This window comes from Prinia subflava, chromosome 1 (genome assembly GCF_021018805.1).
Source record: "Prinia subflava isolate CZ2003 ecotype Zambia chromosome 1, Cam_Psub_1.2, whole genome shotgun sequence".
In the NCBI taxonomy this organism is placed as follows: domain Eukaryota; kingdom Metazoa; phylum Chordata; class Aves; order Passeriformes; family Cisticolidae; genus Prinia; species Prinia subflava.
This window is the reverse complement of record NC_086247.1, coordinates 114,996,978-115,012,546: the sequence shown is the minus strand read 5'-3', so window position 1 is coordinate 115,012,546 and position 15,569 is coordinate 114,996,978. Positions and strand designations below refer to the sequence as shown.

The 15,569-nt window shown below is 43.8% G+C and overlaps 1 protein-coding gene across 7 annotated transcripts in view; it reads left to right on the top strand.

Annotated features, from left to right (window-relative positions):
* RARB (retinoic acid receptor beta) overlaps nucleotides 1-15,569 on the top strand; it is a 323,835-nt gene that overhangs the window by 300,984 nt on the left and 7,282 nt on the right. For all 7 annotated transcript variants that reach the window (XM_063408815.1, XM_063408816.1, XM_063408838.1 and 4 more), the window contains 2 exons: nucleotides 2,120-2,280; nucleotides 9,150-9,326. In XM_063408815.1, coding sequence (XP_063264885.1) covers nucleotides 2,120-2,280; nucleotides 9,150-9,326 — 338 coding nt within the window. The remainder of the gene's footprint in view (nucleotides 1-2,119; nucleotides 2,281-9,149; nucleotides 9,327-15,569) is intronic.

Sequence of the window (15,569 nt, the reverse complement as noted above, 5' to 3'; positions counted from 1 at the left end):
TTGAGGCCTCCTGCTCGGCAAATTTGTCGATCAGCTTGTAGAGCTATAAGTGGGGCTTTGTGAGGAAGGTTTATTGCTCTTTGTGGTTGTGGAGGAGTTTACAGAATTTTCTAAGGAACTCTTTTATCTCCCAATCTCACAGCAGTGATTAGGATTTGTTTCTGAAGTGCAGTGGCAGTTTGCAGCACTCGAGACGTACCTCTGGGTCCTGGGTGTTTTTTCAGTGCAAAACATGGTGCTTGTGCTGTGCCCTGGGGTCCAGCAAAAAACCCAGAGCATTTGTTTGAAGGGAAAACTTGTAAGAGGAAGCAGGGAGGAACCAATCCATCCTCCTAAACCTGACTGCACTGGTACCATTGTACCTTTGCAAGGAATAAGCTTTTTTGTCCACTCTTGCTCCTTTGGGTCTATGTTTTCCAAACACCAATATTGATGGTGTTCAAGGTTAGGCTTTAATCCAGGCTTTAATCAGCATCCGAGCCCTGATCCAGCCAAGCACATGACTGACTTCAGTGCAGGCCTGTCACGCAGTTAAGTCAAGTTCATGCTTAAAATGTGAATGATTTGCATCAGAATTCTCTCAGTTGCAAAGTCAGACCTTTAGTGAAAAAACCAGAGCCCTACATTTCATGGACTATGTGCCTAATGGCCTTGTGAAGGAGAAACAATGTTCCCCACATCTCTACTCCTTGTTTTCTGTTACACACAGTATGTTATTTCTGTAGATGCCTCTGACTCTGCTGCTTCCCCAGCCCACTATTTTTTCTGCTCTTTATGCTTATTTGTGGTTCACTGGCAAGTGGGAAGCGACCACAGAAGATGTGGAGACGGGCCTGGGGAACCCAGAGGGAAAAAGAGCTGGCATAGAGGTGGCTTTGCTCTTCCCTCCCTACGGCACGGATGGATGCACTTTCTGGGACAGGACAGTACAAATAAGAATCAGCAGATCTTTGGCCATCCAAAATCCCTGACCATGCTCACGTGTGACAAACCCACCAGCTGCACCCTCCGAGTTCAGGGCTTTGTTTTAAATATCGTGAGGTTTTGGATACTGAAAATGTTAAGATTGGTTTTATTTATCCAGTAAGATTTAGTCTTCGGGGTGTTTAATATTGACATGGAGTCTTTGGGGAGAGGGATTGATTTTGCTTGGCTTTGTTGTAAAGTCTTATGCATCTGGTTACACTTAAGACGTTAGCTTTAGCTAACAGCAAGACTCTTGATAAAATTCACAATTACTGGCAATACCGTGGACGTGGACTTATCTCCTGGGCACGTTTTGTAAAATTAAGCTATTTTCATTAAAAGAACAAAGAGCAGCATGGTGATGGAGCAGCTGTCATATTTTATTACAAAACACAAATATGTGGGAAATCAATTACGGCACGAGTGCGCACAATGCATATTTCCAGTAATCCCCCACGGCCGGGGGAAGGTAGAAGGCTGATCTGAGTGCAGAAGCAGATGGCAAGCAACTTTAGATAGCTTCAGTGCCATTTTTTCTCTTTCAAGTGTTTGTGCTTCTCCTTTGATCTTCAGAACTTGAGTTTAACGTGTTTCATCTTCTGTTGTTTACTGTTTTCACATTTAACTTTACTTTTAAGTAACTTCTGTTTGGTGGAGTTAGTATTAGTGTGGGGCTTTGTTATCTTCCATGCTGAGGTACTTAAGAAGACAGACAGTTGCTGTCTTTTTTTAGTGCTGTTCACATCCAATAAAACGGCGACTGCGTCACTGCAGAGGACCTCACCATCCGCCACGCACAACTGTAGTTGTACAGTGAAAAAATCCCACCTCACAAAGTTACTAAGACACTGTGCATATGAAGTTGGAGTGGACTTTCCTGGAAGGCAGATACTAGAGGATTGTGATGGCACACCCACAACAAACCCTTGTGGAAGTTTGGCTTCAATACTGCTCACTACATTTAGTTCTTAAATTATTTTTAAATGAGCAGGCTGCAATTAGTGTTCTCTGTGCATATAACATTTTTATATTCACTTAAATTAATGTGTGTTCAAAATAACAGCATTTTACAGTGATTTGAAATAGAGCAGCAAGAGCAACATAGGTTGATCTGAATAACCCCATGTGATCTGTATCTCTCCTTTTCTTACAGCTGTCAGAAATGATAGGAACAAAAAGAAGAAGGAACCTTCAAAGCAAGAGTCCACAGAAAACTATGAAATGACAGCAGAGTTAGATGATCTCACTGAGAAGATCCGAAAAGCTCACCAGGAAACCTTCCCCTCACTCTGCCAGCTGGGAAAATACACTACAGTGAGTATGGTTTGAGGCACAGAGCGTTATGGATATGCCTGGATGATGTGAGGTTTGGAGGCTCTGGACATTTTGAATAGATGGAGCAGTAGATTCACTCTTTGCACCTCCCTAGCCAGGAAAAAACAGAGGTGTGTGTGCAAACGCTGCCTGCTGGGGAGAGAAATTGCACTTAGATCTGAGCGCTACTTAGTGATGTCACAAGAGACTCCTGGAGGATTAATCCAGCCAAATGACCAGCTCTGAGACCATGAGTCAGTTACATTCCATCATTCATTAGAAATTTGTTGGCTTCCAAAGACGTGATCTCTGCTCGTGCATCAGTGGATTACGACTTTGCAGGTGTAGGGAGTTCGTAAATGCTGCTGGATTACTGGTGATAGTCCCAAAGCTACCAAGGTCAAGAAAAATATGAAATGTTTAAGTAAAACAGTTTCCAAAATGCTCATTTGCAGTTTATTCTTAGAATTGTAGAATATCCTGAGTTGGAAGGGACACACAAGGATCGTTGAATTCAACTCCTGGCTCTGCACGTGACAACCCCCAAAATTACACATCCTTTCTCAGTCTACCAAAATATCCCATAACAGCAAAAACTTCTGCTGCTTTTAGAAATGAAAAATCAGCCCCCCCTTCAAGAAACTCAGTACTATGGGAATTTCTCCAGACATGAGTCAGGGAAATAATTTTTCTTCCATACATATATATGTTGCTAAATACAGGGAAAGTCAGTGATATTAATTGATTAAAGAAAACTTGGTGTCAAGTTTGCAAATCCAAAATGAAAGAGATGATAAAATATAACTATCAGGTAATGTTTAGAGCCCTATCAGTAGTGAAATGGGTGCTGGGTCTGGACTTGCTGTTGGTTGCAGCAGCACTGGCTGTTTCAGAGGGATGCGCAAAAAACATCCTGAGATAGTCAAGCATGTGCTCTCGTTGCTGAGAGCAGCAGTTCAGGAGTGACATGGCTCAGGCAAGGAGACAGCTGCCTCCGTGGTTCTTGCCCTTCAGCCCCAGCTGAAGATCTGGGACCAATCCCCAGAGGCCAGGTGAAATACTTCTTTCGCTGGATTGCTTTCTGTCTTGAGTAAATTTTCTGCTATTGAAACAAACACTAAATTTCTCAGAGAGATGTTGACAAATCCCTGTGTGCCATCAATATTCACTGTTCTAGCGATCAGGGTGCTCTTTTATGACATATGAATGTATTTACAAAACAAAGTACAAGGCTCAAAACTGAGGTCTAAGTGTAAGACTTGGTATTTAAATGCAAGAAAAACAAGCACGTATGATGTGATTTTAGAAAAAGGCACATTTTCCATGTTGCTGAAAGTATTTTCACAAACAGTTTTCACATTTAATTCTGAGCCCCCTGTGAACTGCTTAGTACTGGGGAAAGAGCCTGTCCTCGCCACGCTTCTCTGGTCCTGCCCAGCAGGAGCACATCAGCAGGTGTCTCCACGTTACCTCGGAGTCAGCAGAGTGCACTGCAGCTGCTGGGATGGGACTGTACTGCATCCTGGTAACTGCCAAGGATCCTGGAGGGCTGAAAGATAAACCTTGGCACCTCTACACTTGCATGAGATATTGGATGCTGAAGTAGCATTAATCTTTTAGCTCTTGAAATGATACAAGTGGATGAAATTGGAGAGGGTCTTACTGCATAGCACACCCACTGCTGATGTCTTCGTCCTTAGGTTCCGTCTGAACCCCACGGCGAGTTTATGTTGCTGTTGGAATTTCAGAGCCCTTACTGAGAGCACCTGGACCTCAGAAATGAGCAGATGAATCTGGTCTGCCTGTGGAACACGAGTAGCTATGATTTGACCACACTCCTTCTGAGGCTGGATATTGATGGTTCATATCTCAAGCCTGATGGGACAGCCCGGGGCAGGAGATTTCTTGGTTTTAGCATTGCTCTGTTGGAAGTCCAAAGCAGTGAATTGCTGCACGGGGCTCAGCTCCCTCCTGCTTTGTCATGGTATGAGTTGTAACAACAAAATGATACTGAAAGAGTTACTTTTGGCTTGCCATGAAGCTTTGAGAGGTTTGCAGCTTCCTTCAAATGCTGCATCAGAACTAATAGCAGCAGTGCTAAATGCTGTCTTCTTACTGCATTCTCCTAGTCTGTGTGTGAAATGCAGTATTTAAATCTCTCATCTAAGTAAGGTCTGGCAGCCACTCCAGCATTTTTCAGGCTTCAGTGTTAAGAGCTCATGTCGGAAGGACAGAGTAGCACTGGAGTAGGGCTGGAGTAAAGGTCATCACCCTGAAGCCTTCTGTCAGCCCAGAGGCAAGGGAGAATGCTTTCTGCAGCACAGGATACAGGAGGATCTGGGATGTGGAAGCTGTGTGTGCTGGTCCACAGGAGCACAGCTCTGGTGCCTGGACACCGCCACCAGCTGCTGATCAAGCGGCAGGGCTCTGACAACAATCTGAGACCCTTGAAATACAAGCTAAAAACCAAAGGAGCACAAAGCCCTTTTTCTAAGTGCTGTATCCAAGGGGAGCTAGAAGCCTATGCCACTCTGTTTTTCTTGTACAGGTAGAAGATTGCCCCCAGTCCTGCTTTTATGCCTGGCTCTGCGTGCTGTCAGTCATGAAGCATGGTGTGCTCACACTATGGAGCACACAGATTGCTTTTATAACCTTAGAATTTTTAATTTAACTCTCTAAGTGAGAGGTGAGAAGTGAGTGTTTTTAACCAATGTGGATTCCCTTGAATTTTGTGAGCCTTGCACTTGTGTACTGAAGGGGTGGTGAAGGAAAGAAATTTCTGCAAGAACAGCCCAAAGTGCCTTTGGTTACATGATCATTCAGACTGTTTTAAAAGAAGATTTTGTTGCTAAAAAGAACAAAGGATTTTAAGTATAAGAGTGTAACGTAAAGAAGACCTTAAAGAGATACAGTAAAAACAAATGAATTGGTTCAGGGGTTTGGCTTGTGTATCTGGCTCCTCTCACTCTTGAACACTGCAGCCTGTATTTCCCAGAGGGAAAGGTTACATGGTGATTTCCTCCTCCCACCCCCATTGTGTTTTCACCTGTTAAAAACTGTTTTGGAGAAGCATTTTCAATTACCTTCTTTTACGTCCATTTGCTCTTTAAAAACCGGCTCCATACTTTGCATAGTTAATAGAAAATCTGCTTAAAATAATGAGAGAATAGCACTTGTATTAAATTCATTTGACTTAACAGTTGCATTTGGTGGGCAGTGACAAGTACAGTTCTACCAATGATGAGCATCAGCAAGCTGTTTAAATGTAATAGATTCCAAAAGTTCATCATAAACAGATCTGTTTTATTACTGTCATCAAGGTAAGAGAGAGTGCCTGAGTAATTTCTCTGGAGATGTCATACTTTATAGTATAATTGAGTGTAACTATACTGCTTGTCCCTTGAGAGTGGCATTATTTGTAAGTCTACAGCTGTGTTACATCCAGCCTTGTGATAAAGGGAGGATAAAACAATTTTGGCTTTGCAGACCCTTGCTGCAGATTCTCCTGGGTTGCTCTTGGCAAACTGGAAGTGAAGAGGTTCCACATCCTGGCAGCATTTTGTTCTTTATAAGTGCTGGGCTTAGAAGTTACACAGCTATTGTTCTGTGCCATTGCAGAGGAATATATATATATCTATTTATATATACAAGATGTGTGTATCTCCTGATACTGGGACTGAGCAGGGACATGTGCTGTGGTCCTCAGTGAGCTTGCCAGAGCTGGAGTGCATTGCTGCTTTTACTAAAGAGGCATCACGAGTGTTCCTGATTAGGGCAGAGTGCCCCTGTGAGCCTTGTTTCCTTTGTAAAGTGGATTTTAAAGACAGTAGGGATTCTGCTGCTGTGTTTGTTTCTACGAGTACCTCGTCCCGTATTGTTAATGTGGAGACAGAGCAGCCTGCAATGAAAAAAAAAAAAAAAAAAAAAAAAAAAAAAAAAAAAAAAGAAAGATGGAAAAAATGGGATCAATTTATGTGGCAAAAATGGCTGTTTACTTGGATTTCATAGCAAGGCTGGGCTTTTCCACTGATAAAGATGCCACTAGGGTGTATTACAGTATTGTTCCACCATATGTGCACTGGTGCATAGGCCTGAAAAACATGTGAGACTGCTCCTGGAAAAGACACCCAAAAACCCACTTCATTAAAATATTCAGGAAAAGTCAGAGCGTCTGCATCTTTTTCACAGCATGGATAGAGGCAATCTCCAGGCATATTTAATCAGAGTTTTTGTTTCTATTGTACATTGTTTTAACCCCGTGTTTTACTGTTGAACCCATACACTGAAATCGAGTCAGTTTTGGGTTTTAAATACTGGGAAATGCTGCTAAAAATCCAGCTCTTTTTCCTGTGACACTTGTGTTGACGTCCATTAACAGATAGAATGTTAAAACAGATAGAATGTAGCATCTCAAAGATAATATGTAAAACCACATTAGCTCCAATGCTGAGAGATCTGGCACCTGGCATAATAAAACACCTGGTTATTTTGTATTTTATTAACTGCTCCTTCTCTTCAGTTTGCATAATAGAGAGTTAGATTTACATTTGTTACAGCAGCCGTGCATTACTCCTAATAGAAGACACGTCAAACTTTCCGTTGCTGGCACTGCAGCATGATAAAGTAACCTCATATGATACTGATGAAGATTTCGTTCACACTTGCTGGTTTCACGCAACGTCTTTTTTTCCAGATGGATACCCTATTGTAAAATGATTTCCTGCTTTAGGCTCTGCTTTGTGTAGCTCTCTGCTATGCCATCTTTCTATGAACTGGATAAACTGCCTATTAAATTTAATTACAGCCTGAATGACTGCACATCTTGATCTTATTTTTCCTCCAATGTACTGTATTTCACCAAGGTCCTTGAGGATGAAATAAAATAAATCTGAAGGATGCATACTCCAGTAGCCAAAAGAAATGTTTCAAAGGGCATTACAATGACTGTTAACTCATTAGTTTTGGAACATTTTGAAGGCAATTCTTTAGGTTTAGCATTATAAAGACATTTTCTTCTATCTTTCTTGTGTCATTTAAAAAAAAAAAACCAAAACAAAATAGAGGCAGTTCCCAGAATAAAAAATTCAGATAGAAATTATCAAATGAATTAATTATCCCCTAAAGAGAGGGGTAGCAGGAAAGAGCACGTGTGCTCCTTCGGACCACTCAGCGCGGTTAGCATTTATTTTTGCAGTTAGAACCCTAATGTAAATATTCCAGGCTCAAATCTCCATGCTGTTCCAAGTGAAGGTGAATGTCAGGCTGGTGGTGCCCTGGGGACCCATCAGGACTTTTCCCTTCGTGACTGATGGTGGTGTCTTGTGAAGGCAGCACGGGGATGGGGCTAGAGCATCACTGCCAAGCTGAGCTCACTCCACATTCCCTCACTAACCTCTTCCAGCCCTGTGTCCTTCCCATGAACCAAAGAAAGCTGACAAGATAATGGCTTCACTGGTTTTCTAGGGGGTGGATGTCCTCACCATCAGCAGTGGTAGTGGAAGGCTTGCTGGAAATGTTTCCTCCAAGGAAGTGTGATCTGTGTAATTTGAATGGTTTTTGATGGCTATTTAATCTGCCATATCTGTTAGACTTTCAGGTTGAGACTTTGCTCATTTAACTTTAATTTTAAAGTTAATTTAACATTTTAACTTCAACCAGCTGAGACTGAGGCAATTGATCACATGGGCTTCCTCTGCAGCTGGGGAGAAAACCACTGCCTGAGCATATTTTTATAGGTAAAATTCCTCCTGCAGTGGAGATCCCCCAGATGCTGAAGGCAGCTGCAGTGCACACTAAACTTGGTCGCTTATGAAATAGGGGATTGGGGAACACCATCACACTGGCTGCATCCTAAAAGCACTGGATCAAATGCTGGCAATACACTGCACATGAGGGCAGAAGGAGAGGAGATTTGAGTATTTCAGAGCTCTGTCATTACTTGTTTCTTGTCACTCCACGGGAATCCTGGTTGGATTGGAATGGACCAGGTTTTCTCATGACACCTGGTGTCGGTGGGCTGACATCAAGTGGCACACATTGACTGGGATCACAGCAGGTTTTGAGTCAGACAGTTCTTGGCTGACGTGTTCAGCTTTTTCAAGGGTTAAGTGGTTGTTCCAAATGTATGAAAATGTGAGTTTGATCACACACTTAACACAAGTTCCCTATTCACTCTAGAAAATGATGGACACTTGGATTGAGATAGGTGAATATATTGTAAGGAGTCCCTGAAAGATCCCACCGGAATGTCCTTGTCACGCTGCCAGCAGTGGGGGTGTATGTTGGTTGCACCATCAAATGAGCACGTAGCATTCATCAAGGCACATGAGATTTTCCTTAACATCATGTAAATAAATGCTCTGTATGTCATGGGAGACTGTAGCTTCAGAAAGCTGTGGCAGAGCCACAGAGCAGGGAAGCTAAGCAGAACTAATTTTCTAAGACCTTAAGTATGTGAAATTATGTTCCAAATGTTGTGCTGCTTTTTCCAGTGGAGGACCCAATATTCTTGTTCCACTGTTCATTTATATTTTCTGGGGTACAACTGTAAATTGTCTTTCTCAATGCACTTATTATATAATGGCAAGAAAGAATAATGAGGGTGGCATTTGGAAATGTTTAAGTTCATTTGTATTCCTTGTACAGATGGCCTCTGCAATCATAAGTAACAGAGAAGTATCCGAGGAATTTTCAGGCGATTAATCCAAGTTTAAAACCAGCATCATCCCAACAGCAAGCTGCAGAAAATGCCTGGAATGTTAATAGAAAGTACTTCTGGAAGGAAAACGTGGTTGTTGTTTCCTTCCCTTGAAAACCGTTCACTGAAAGGAACGTTGTTGATTTATGGTGCCTTCTGTCTGTCTTTCCAGAACTCCAGCGCAGATCATCGAGTTCGACTGGACCTTGGGCTTTGGGACAAATTCAGTGAACTTGCAACGAAGTGCATTATCAAAATAGTGGAATTTGCAAAGCGATTGCCAGGCTTTACAAGTTTGACCATTGCAGACCAAATAACTCTACTCAAAGCAGCCTGCCTGGATATACTGGTATGTATTTTTAACATCATTGTTCTCCTATTAATGCATTTTCTATTCTTCTTTTTACTGTAACTGACAGGAAGAGGGGGGTGAAATATGGCCCTGACCTTATTGTTGCAAAAATTGAACTTACTGGGTAGTCTGGTGCGATCAGAAATGAGTCTAGCACACCTAGAGGTGTGTTTTGGGGGATGAGCATACTTCTCAAAATGAGTCCTTACACATTGTGAGTTTCGGTATAAAGGGCTCATTTTGGTATTGTGGCATGTGTAACTGGGAAATTTTCTTTACTATTAACACTGAAGAGAGACCTGTTTCTCCTTCCTTCCTCCTTATCCTTCCTCTTCCCTCTGCATAGTCCTATGCATAAAGGATACCTAGAGAGACAGTCCACTGTATAGTGGTTTAGGAATGTGTTGTACCTGTAGTCATGATGGAATTTAAGGAACAAGACACAAGTCTTCAGAATTAGTGGTTTTCAGGTTTTAGAGGGGAAGCTGGTGTGCCTGGAGCCTGTCAAATGCAAGCCTCTGGCACCCGTAGCCCCCTGCTTTCTCCAGTGCTACAGGGATCTGTGGAAGTGGCTGGTGTAATGGACTCAGTACAGATTTTAACTAAATGTAATTTAATTTTTAATAGCCAAACATACAACCTGCAGGAGGGAACTGCTCAGGTGGGCTGGGAGTTTTTCTCCAGACCTTGCCTTGCCACTATGTCAAGGCAAGCTGTCTTCCCTCCCTTTGTCTCTGGTTGTTTCTGTCATGCTGACCTTCATAGGAGCCCTCTGGGATCTCAGCATTTCTTTATCAAGACCTTAGAGGTCTTCAGGCTTTTAGTGGCAAATATGCTTCGTACTATTGGTTGTAGCAATAACTTGCAGTAAAACAGTATGTTCAATGTAAACATATTTTAAATGTTTCATTCTGAGCACAAACCTTCAGGTGCTCATTGATCTGGGCATAGCCAGTCTAGAAGCACATTGTAGGATGGCTACTGTAGATATATTTTTTGTCATGACACAGGAGTTTAAACTAGGGAAGCTGAAGTTGAAGTAATTAATCTTGGAATTTCTAAAAGTGCATTGCTTCAAACAGGATCATGTTGGGGAGGACGTTAACTGCTGTGACCTTTTCCTCTTGTTTTGTCAAAAGCTGTTTGGAAGAATCGCATCAAGAGGACATTGATGAAGGAGGAAGAGGGGTAGGAGAGGGGAAGGGGTATCATTCTTTGGCCTATAGAAAAAGGGAAGGTTGAGGTTGCCCTGCCATGCTTGAGAGTCACCTCTTGTTGTTCCCTTAATCCAGGCACTCATTCAGACTCAGCCATCTCATTGTTCCTGAGAGTGTCCCTCGGTGGGGCAGGGCCATTCGTTACCGATTGCACGCCTGTCATCACCAGCTCTGTCCTGATCACATTCTGTTATGTTCCCCTCGCACGAGAGGCAGATGGTGATCAAAAAACTGCAGCATTGCCTCGAGTGTGTTCTGCCAGCAGTAGGGGATGGGAACTGCTTTGTGCTGTGCTGCTGTAACCCGTAACAAACAGTTAATACAGAAACGACACAAAAAAGGTGGGGAGGAGCCAGAATATGGCAAGAATCTGCACATCCAAGCTTTTTACCCCTAAAACTTCAGCCCTTAAGCTGCCATCCTGTTTGTTTGTGCCATGCCCCAGCTCCATAGCTCCTGGATAACCAATACCCTAATTCTGTAATCCTGCAAGCTCCTGGTGGTCTTTGTTAGGGTGGGCAGTGGGAGCTTGCCCTGGGAACATGCACAACCGCTGTTCACAGGGTCCCTGCAGCAGCTCCACTCAGTGCTGCCATTGCCAACACTCTCTCAAAAATTGAGGGGACCCTTTTTGGTGGGGGTTTTATCTGAAGTGTCTCGATAAAGGCACTTTGATCAAAACAATTAAATAGAAGCCTTGTTGCCAGATTAGAAAAAGAATGAAGCAGGTGGTAAATGGTGACTTTATTTCAACTAATTAACGGATAGAAAAGTTGATTCTTTAATACGATTCACCACTTTTACTTTGTGGCCATGGGCAACTTTCAAGCTGTAGTTATAAGCTTTATTGAGGCCTGTCATTCTAGATCACCTGCTCACTCTGTTTTTTATTTTTTCACAAAGCCAGAGAAGGTGACAAATCAGAGTGGGCAGGGCAGAGCAAGCACCATAGGAGCCTGCAGCTGGGCGGAGCTGAGGCTTTTCCAAACCCAGGAGCAGATACTGCATGGCAGATAGTCCTAACTTTCCCATGTGACATTTACACAAACTTTATGTGACTATTTTATGTGCTGCTTAAAAAGCAAATGGGATAATTACCGTGACATGGTAACGCGCGGTGTGCGCGCCGCCTGTGAAATGCTGTACCCATTAAACCCACATCACCTGCCCATAATCGGAATTGCAGCGCCGCTCTCTATCTTTATTTAAGCTGAACATCAGTACTGGAGCAGTTTTAATAACACATATTCTCCCCCCTCCCCAACAAGCCAGTTGTCCCGGTTGTGAGTGTTTCAAATGTCTTCCTTTTGTTGTGCCTTGAGATTCAGAGTGAGCGCTGTTGCCCCTCCTGCTGCACCAAGCACCCGATGGCTGCTGTGTGAGCTCTGCTGAGCAGGGCCGTGAGCCTCAGCAGTGTGCCCTCATGATCCTGCTGCTCTGCCATGCCCTGGATGTGTTCCCAGAGCTGCAGTACACGGGAGGAGCAGCGTGGGCCTCACAGGTAGGGTGGCCAGGCTTCCCTGCCAGCAGGACCCTGGCTTCACTGCCTGCCTGCCCTTCAGCACCAGCTGAAGAGAGCCTTAAGCATTTACAGACCCCGCCAAGGTCTCTGCTCAATTGGTTCCTGTGGCTGTGGATGCTTAAGCCCCTCTTAAACAGGCTGATAAAGGAAATGGTGCCAGGAGCTCAGTAAACTCCGATGGGTATGGGCCAAAGAATTGTTTTATGTACAAACACCAACTCTGAAAGGGAAAAAACATCAAGCTTCCTGAGGCAGCTCGAGGCGCCAACTGAGGATCGTGGAATTTATATCTTGTCTGGTGCCAAAAGTTTTAGGGATAAATATTACTAAAATTCTGTCAATAACCCTTGTAAGAGTGAGTGCTTCTGTCTGCTGGTACACTGGCCAGCAGCAGCCAAACATCCCCAGCCTCACTGAGCTCTGGCAAGACAAATGTGGAAAGAATCCAGAGTCCAGTCTGTCTTAAATCCAATGGATAAAAACCTTGAGAAGTCCTTGAATGCTAATCCTTAATGATGTAATTTTTGCTTGCTGTTGTAAGCCCCTGTGCGGTAATGCTAGGCAGGAATTTGTGTGTGCAGAACACCCTGTGCTGACGGGGTTTGGCAGCGCCATGGGGCATCCTTGCTTCAGAGTCACTGCCTGGGTTTCTCCTCTCAAGGCAATGGCCCAGCCAGCTGAGGCAGGTAGTGTCTAACAAGAGGATTTCTTAAAAAATAGGTCCAGCTTGCCCTACCTAATTTGTTTTAAATGGTTAACAGTTCTAGTCAGCAACAATGTTATAAATGCAACTTTCTGGCTGGCTTTGGTTTTGCGCCTCTGGTAGGGGTTTTGCCTTGCACTTTATGACAGGCTCATAAGAATCCCTAATGCTTTAATGTATAAATATTCCTTAAAACAAAGGCCCCTTTAATAATGAGGGAAAACGGCATTTATGGCTGCAAGTGGCATTTAAGAGCAGAGTGACAACTAAAATACTTGGCTTGGTTGCAAAATCTAAACAACACTGAGGACATTAGGAGTTCAGTTTAAAATGGAGAAAGATACCGTGATTTCTTATTTTGAAGTGCTGATGTTTCCCATATGTTCTTCAGTGAATATGAGCTTGAAATCAGCTTTACTTTGACGCTGGAAATTTGCCCAAGAACGGTTTAGCAACGATCAGCAATATCCATGGCGTTTCACAGATCTTGATGAAGGACAGAAATTAAAAAAAAAGAAAAGAAAAAAAAAGAGAAAAAAAGAGAAAAAAAGAAAAACACCATTTCAAATGATCTGTCTTGGAGTTTAATAACAGTGTGTTGTGGGATAATGTCAGAGGAACGCAGAGGAAACCTGAGACCTGATTGCTGCAGTCAAGCTAAGTGCATTGCTGAAAACACGTGGTTGATCTTCAGCTGTGCCAGTGCCCAGCGGAGCCGCTGCAGGCTCCTCCAGTTGACGGCTGGTGCAGCACTTGGGGTATGAAGGACTGCAGGCTGCCTTTGACAAGAACCTGTCCTACTTGCTGCCTAAGCCTGGAAGTAGCTAAATCCTACACGACTTCATGTTTTAATTATAGATTTTGCAGGCCCCCCTGCAGGTCCCTTCCTGTGCATGTGCACAGGGGCTGGCTTGAGGCTGAGTAACCTTACCCCAAATTTGTTCCCGATGAGGATCCAGCCTGGAAGTCCTTGCTCTGCCTTAGCCCTGGGGGTCTCTTTGCTGAGCACTCCTAGCATGCAGCCCCAAACACAGCGGGGCTTGTGGCACCAGGGAACAAGGACAGGGAACTTTGCTGCGAGGCGGCCAGCGCCTGGGATAAGGTGGCAGGTGTGTGTTCAGCCTCCGGGCTGTTGGGGAAGATCACTCCGGGGCACCACAGTCCCTCTGGGCCAGCCAGTGTCCAGACCTGAGGGAGGATCTGGGGGATCCGCATCTGCCAGCCCTGCAGGGCAGCTGCTGGGGAAGCTGCCACGGCATTGCCCAATTAAGCTCCCAATCCTGCTCTGCTCATTTGTTGGGAAGGGAGTCCTGAGGCTGTGGAGGGAGGAACTCTCCTTGCTAAGGCTTGCCAATTGAAATAGCACTGGAGTAAAAGGGGCTGCCTTTCTCCCTGGCTGAGCTAAGGGAAAAGTAGTACCAGGTAGGAGTTCAGAGCCTTGTTCCTCCCAAAGTTGGATACCTGATCTTCAGCCATCCACCCTTACAGGAAGGCAGCTACTGTCTGTGCAGGCCCTAGGTGGGAAGAGCTGCACTCCAGTTCCTCTTGCATTCTATCAGAGAAGTGAACCAAGCAGCTCTTGGGTGTCTCAGTAGATATGTAGCTTTCAAACCTTTGTTTCCTTGAACACCAGATGTTCTCCACATTTCTTCCCCTTTCTGTGCAATCTTTTAATGATTTAAAAGAGCAAGCCACTGTGAACTTTAGGGGAAAGCATGGCCAGTGGTTACTGGCAGTTCCAAGATGCTGCCTCTTACTGACAGAGTGCTGTGCTTTATAATGTTAATTTTTTGTAATGATCTTGAACAATACATTGGCTACTACATAAAACCTAGCAATCAGTAGCCTTTTAAGATGGCATATATTATGGGGAGTTTGTAGTCACCAAGGAATTAATGTGCTGTGTGTTTGTATTTGTGCTTCTCTTAGTCATTTATTTAAGTAATTTCAAGAACTTTGTCTAATTTGGGGGTAAGGCAACAATGTCAAATATGCCTGTCCAACCACACCAAGTTTCAGTGCTTCAGTGTATACCCACAGATAAGATTATTGCTGAGATAGAAAATAGTTGAAGATCCATCTGCAGAAATACATCCTATTCTCTTACCAAGGAACTGAAGAAGAGAAATAAAAGCTTTCCTATCGGGGTCTTACAGACCATGTTCTCCTCATTCTCCTCCCTGCTTATTTGGAGCAGTGTTGCCAGGCAGAGACAAAAGTGGGAGAACCAAGCCCAGACTGGTCAGCTGCCATGTGCTGGGGCCTGACTTAGAGCCTCAGCAGCTACAGGAGTAATTAAATTCTCCCAGTGCTCTCTTATATTCATGTAAATCTTTTTTGTTGTATCTTTAAAACCAAGTAGGATGGGAAATAAATACAGTCAAGCCCTGAAAAAACACAGCTGTAGTCTTAGCTCAGCTAATCAGCCTGGCTTCGGCAGGGTTTTAGTTCAGTTTAGTTTAGGCATAAGCCCTCTCCCACCTCTGATTATTTTAAACATTAAGCATTGATATATGTAACAGAAATATGTCAACATGATGGACGTCTCTGTTATTTGGTCCTTAAGGCCGTGTTCATTAATTGCAGCTGTACAAATGATCCTGTGCCACAAAGAGTCTATCATGGGACACGTCCTGGGTGTGCTCCAAGGGGCGTTCACGCACACTCTCCCTCTCTGGCCGTGCTGCCACCTCCTCTGTGACAGCACTCTTGACGCTGCCCTTACCCCAGAGGCACTTACTAACAAAATGCAGAACATCCTCGGTGTTTTATTCATGTGTTTGCATTCCTCCGTGCCC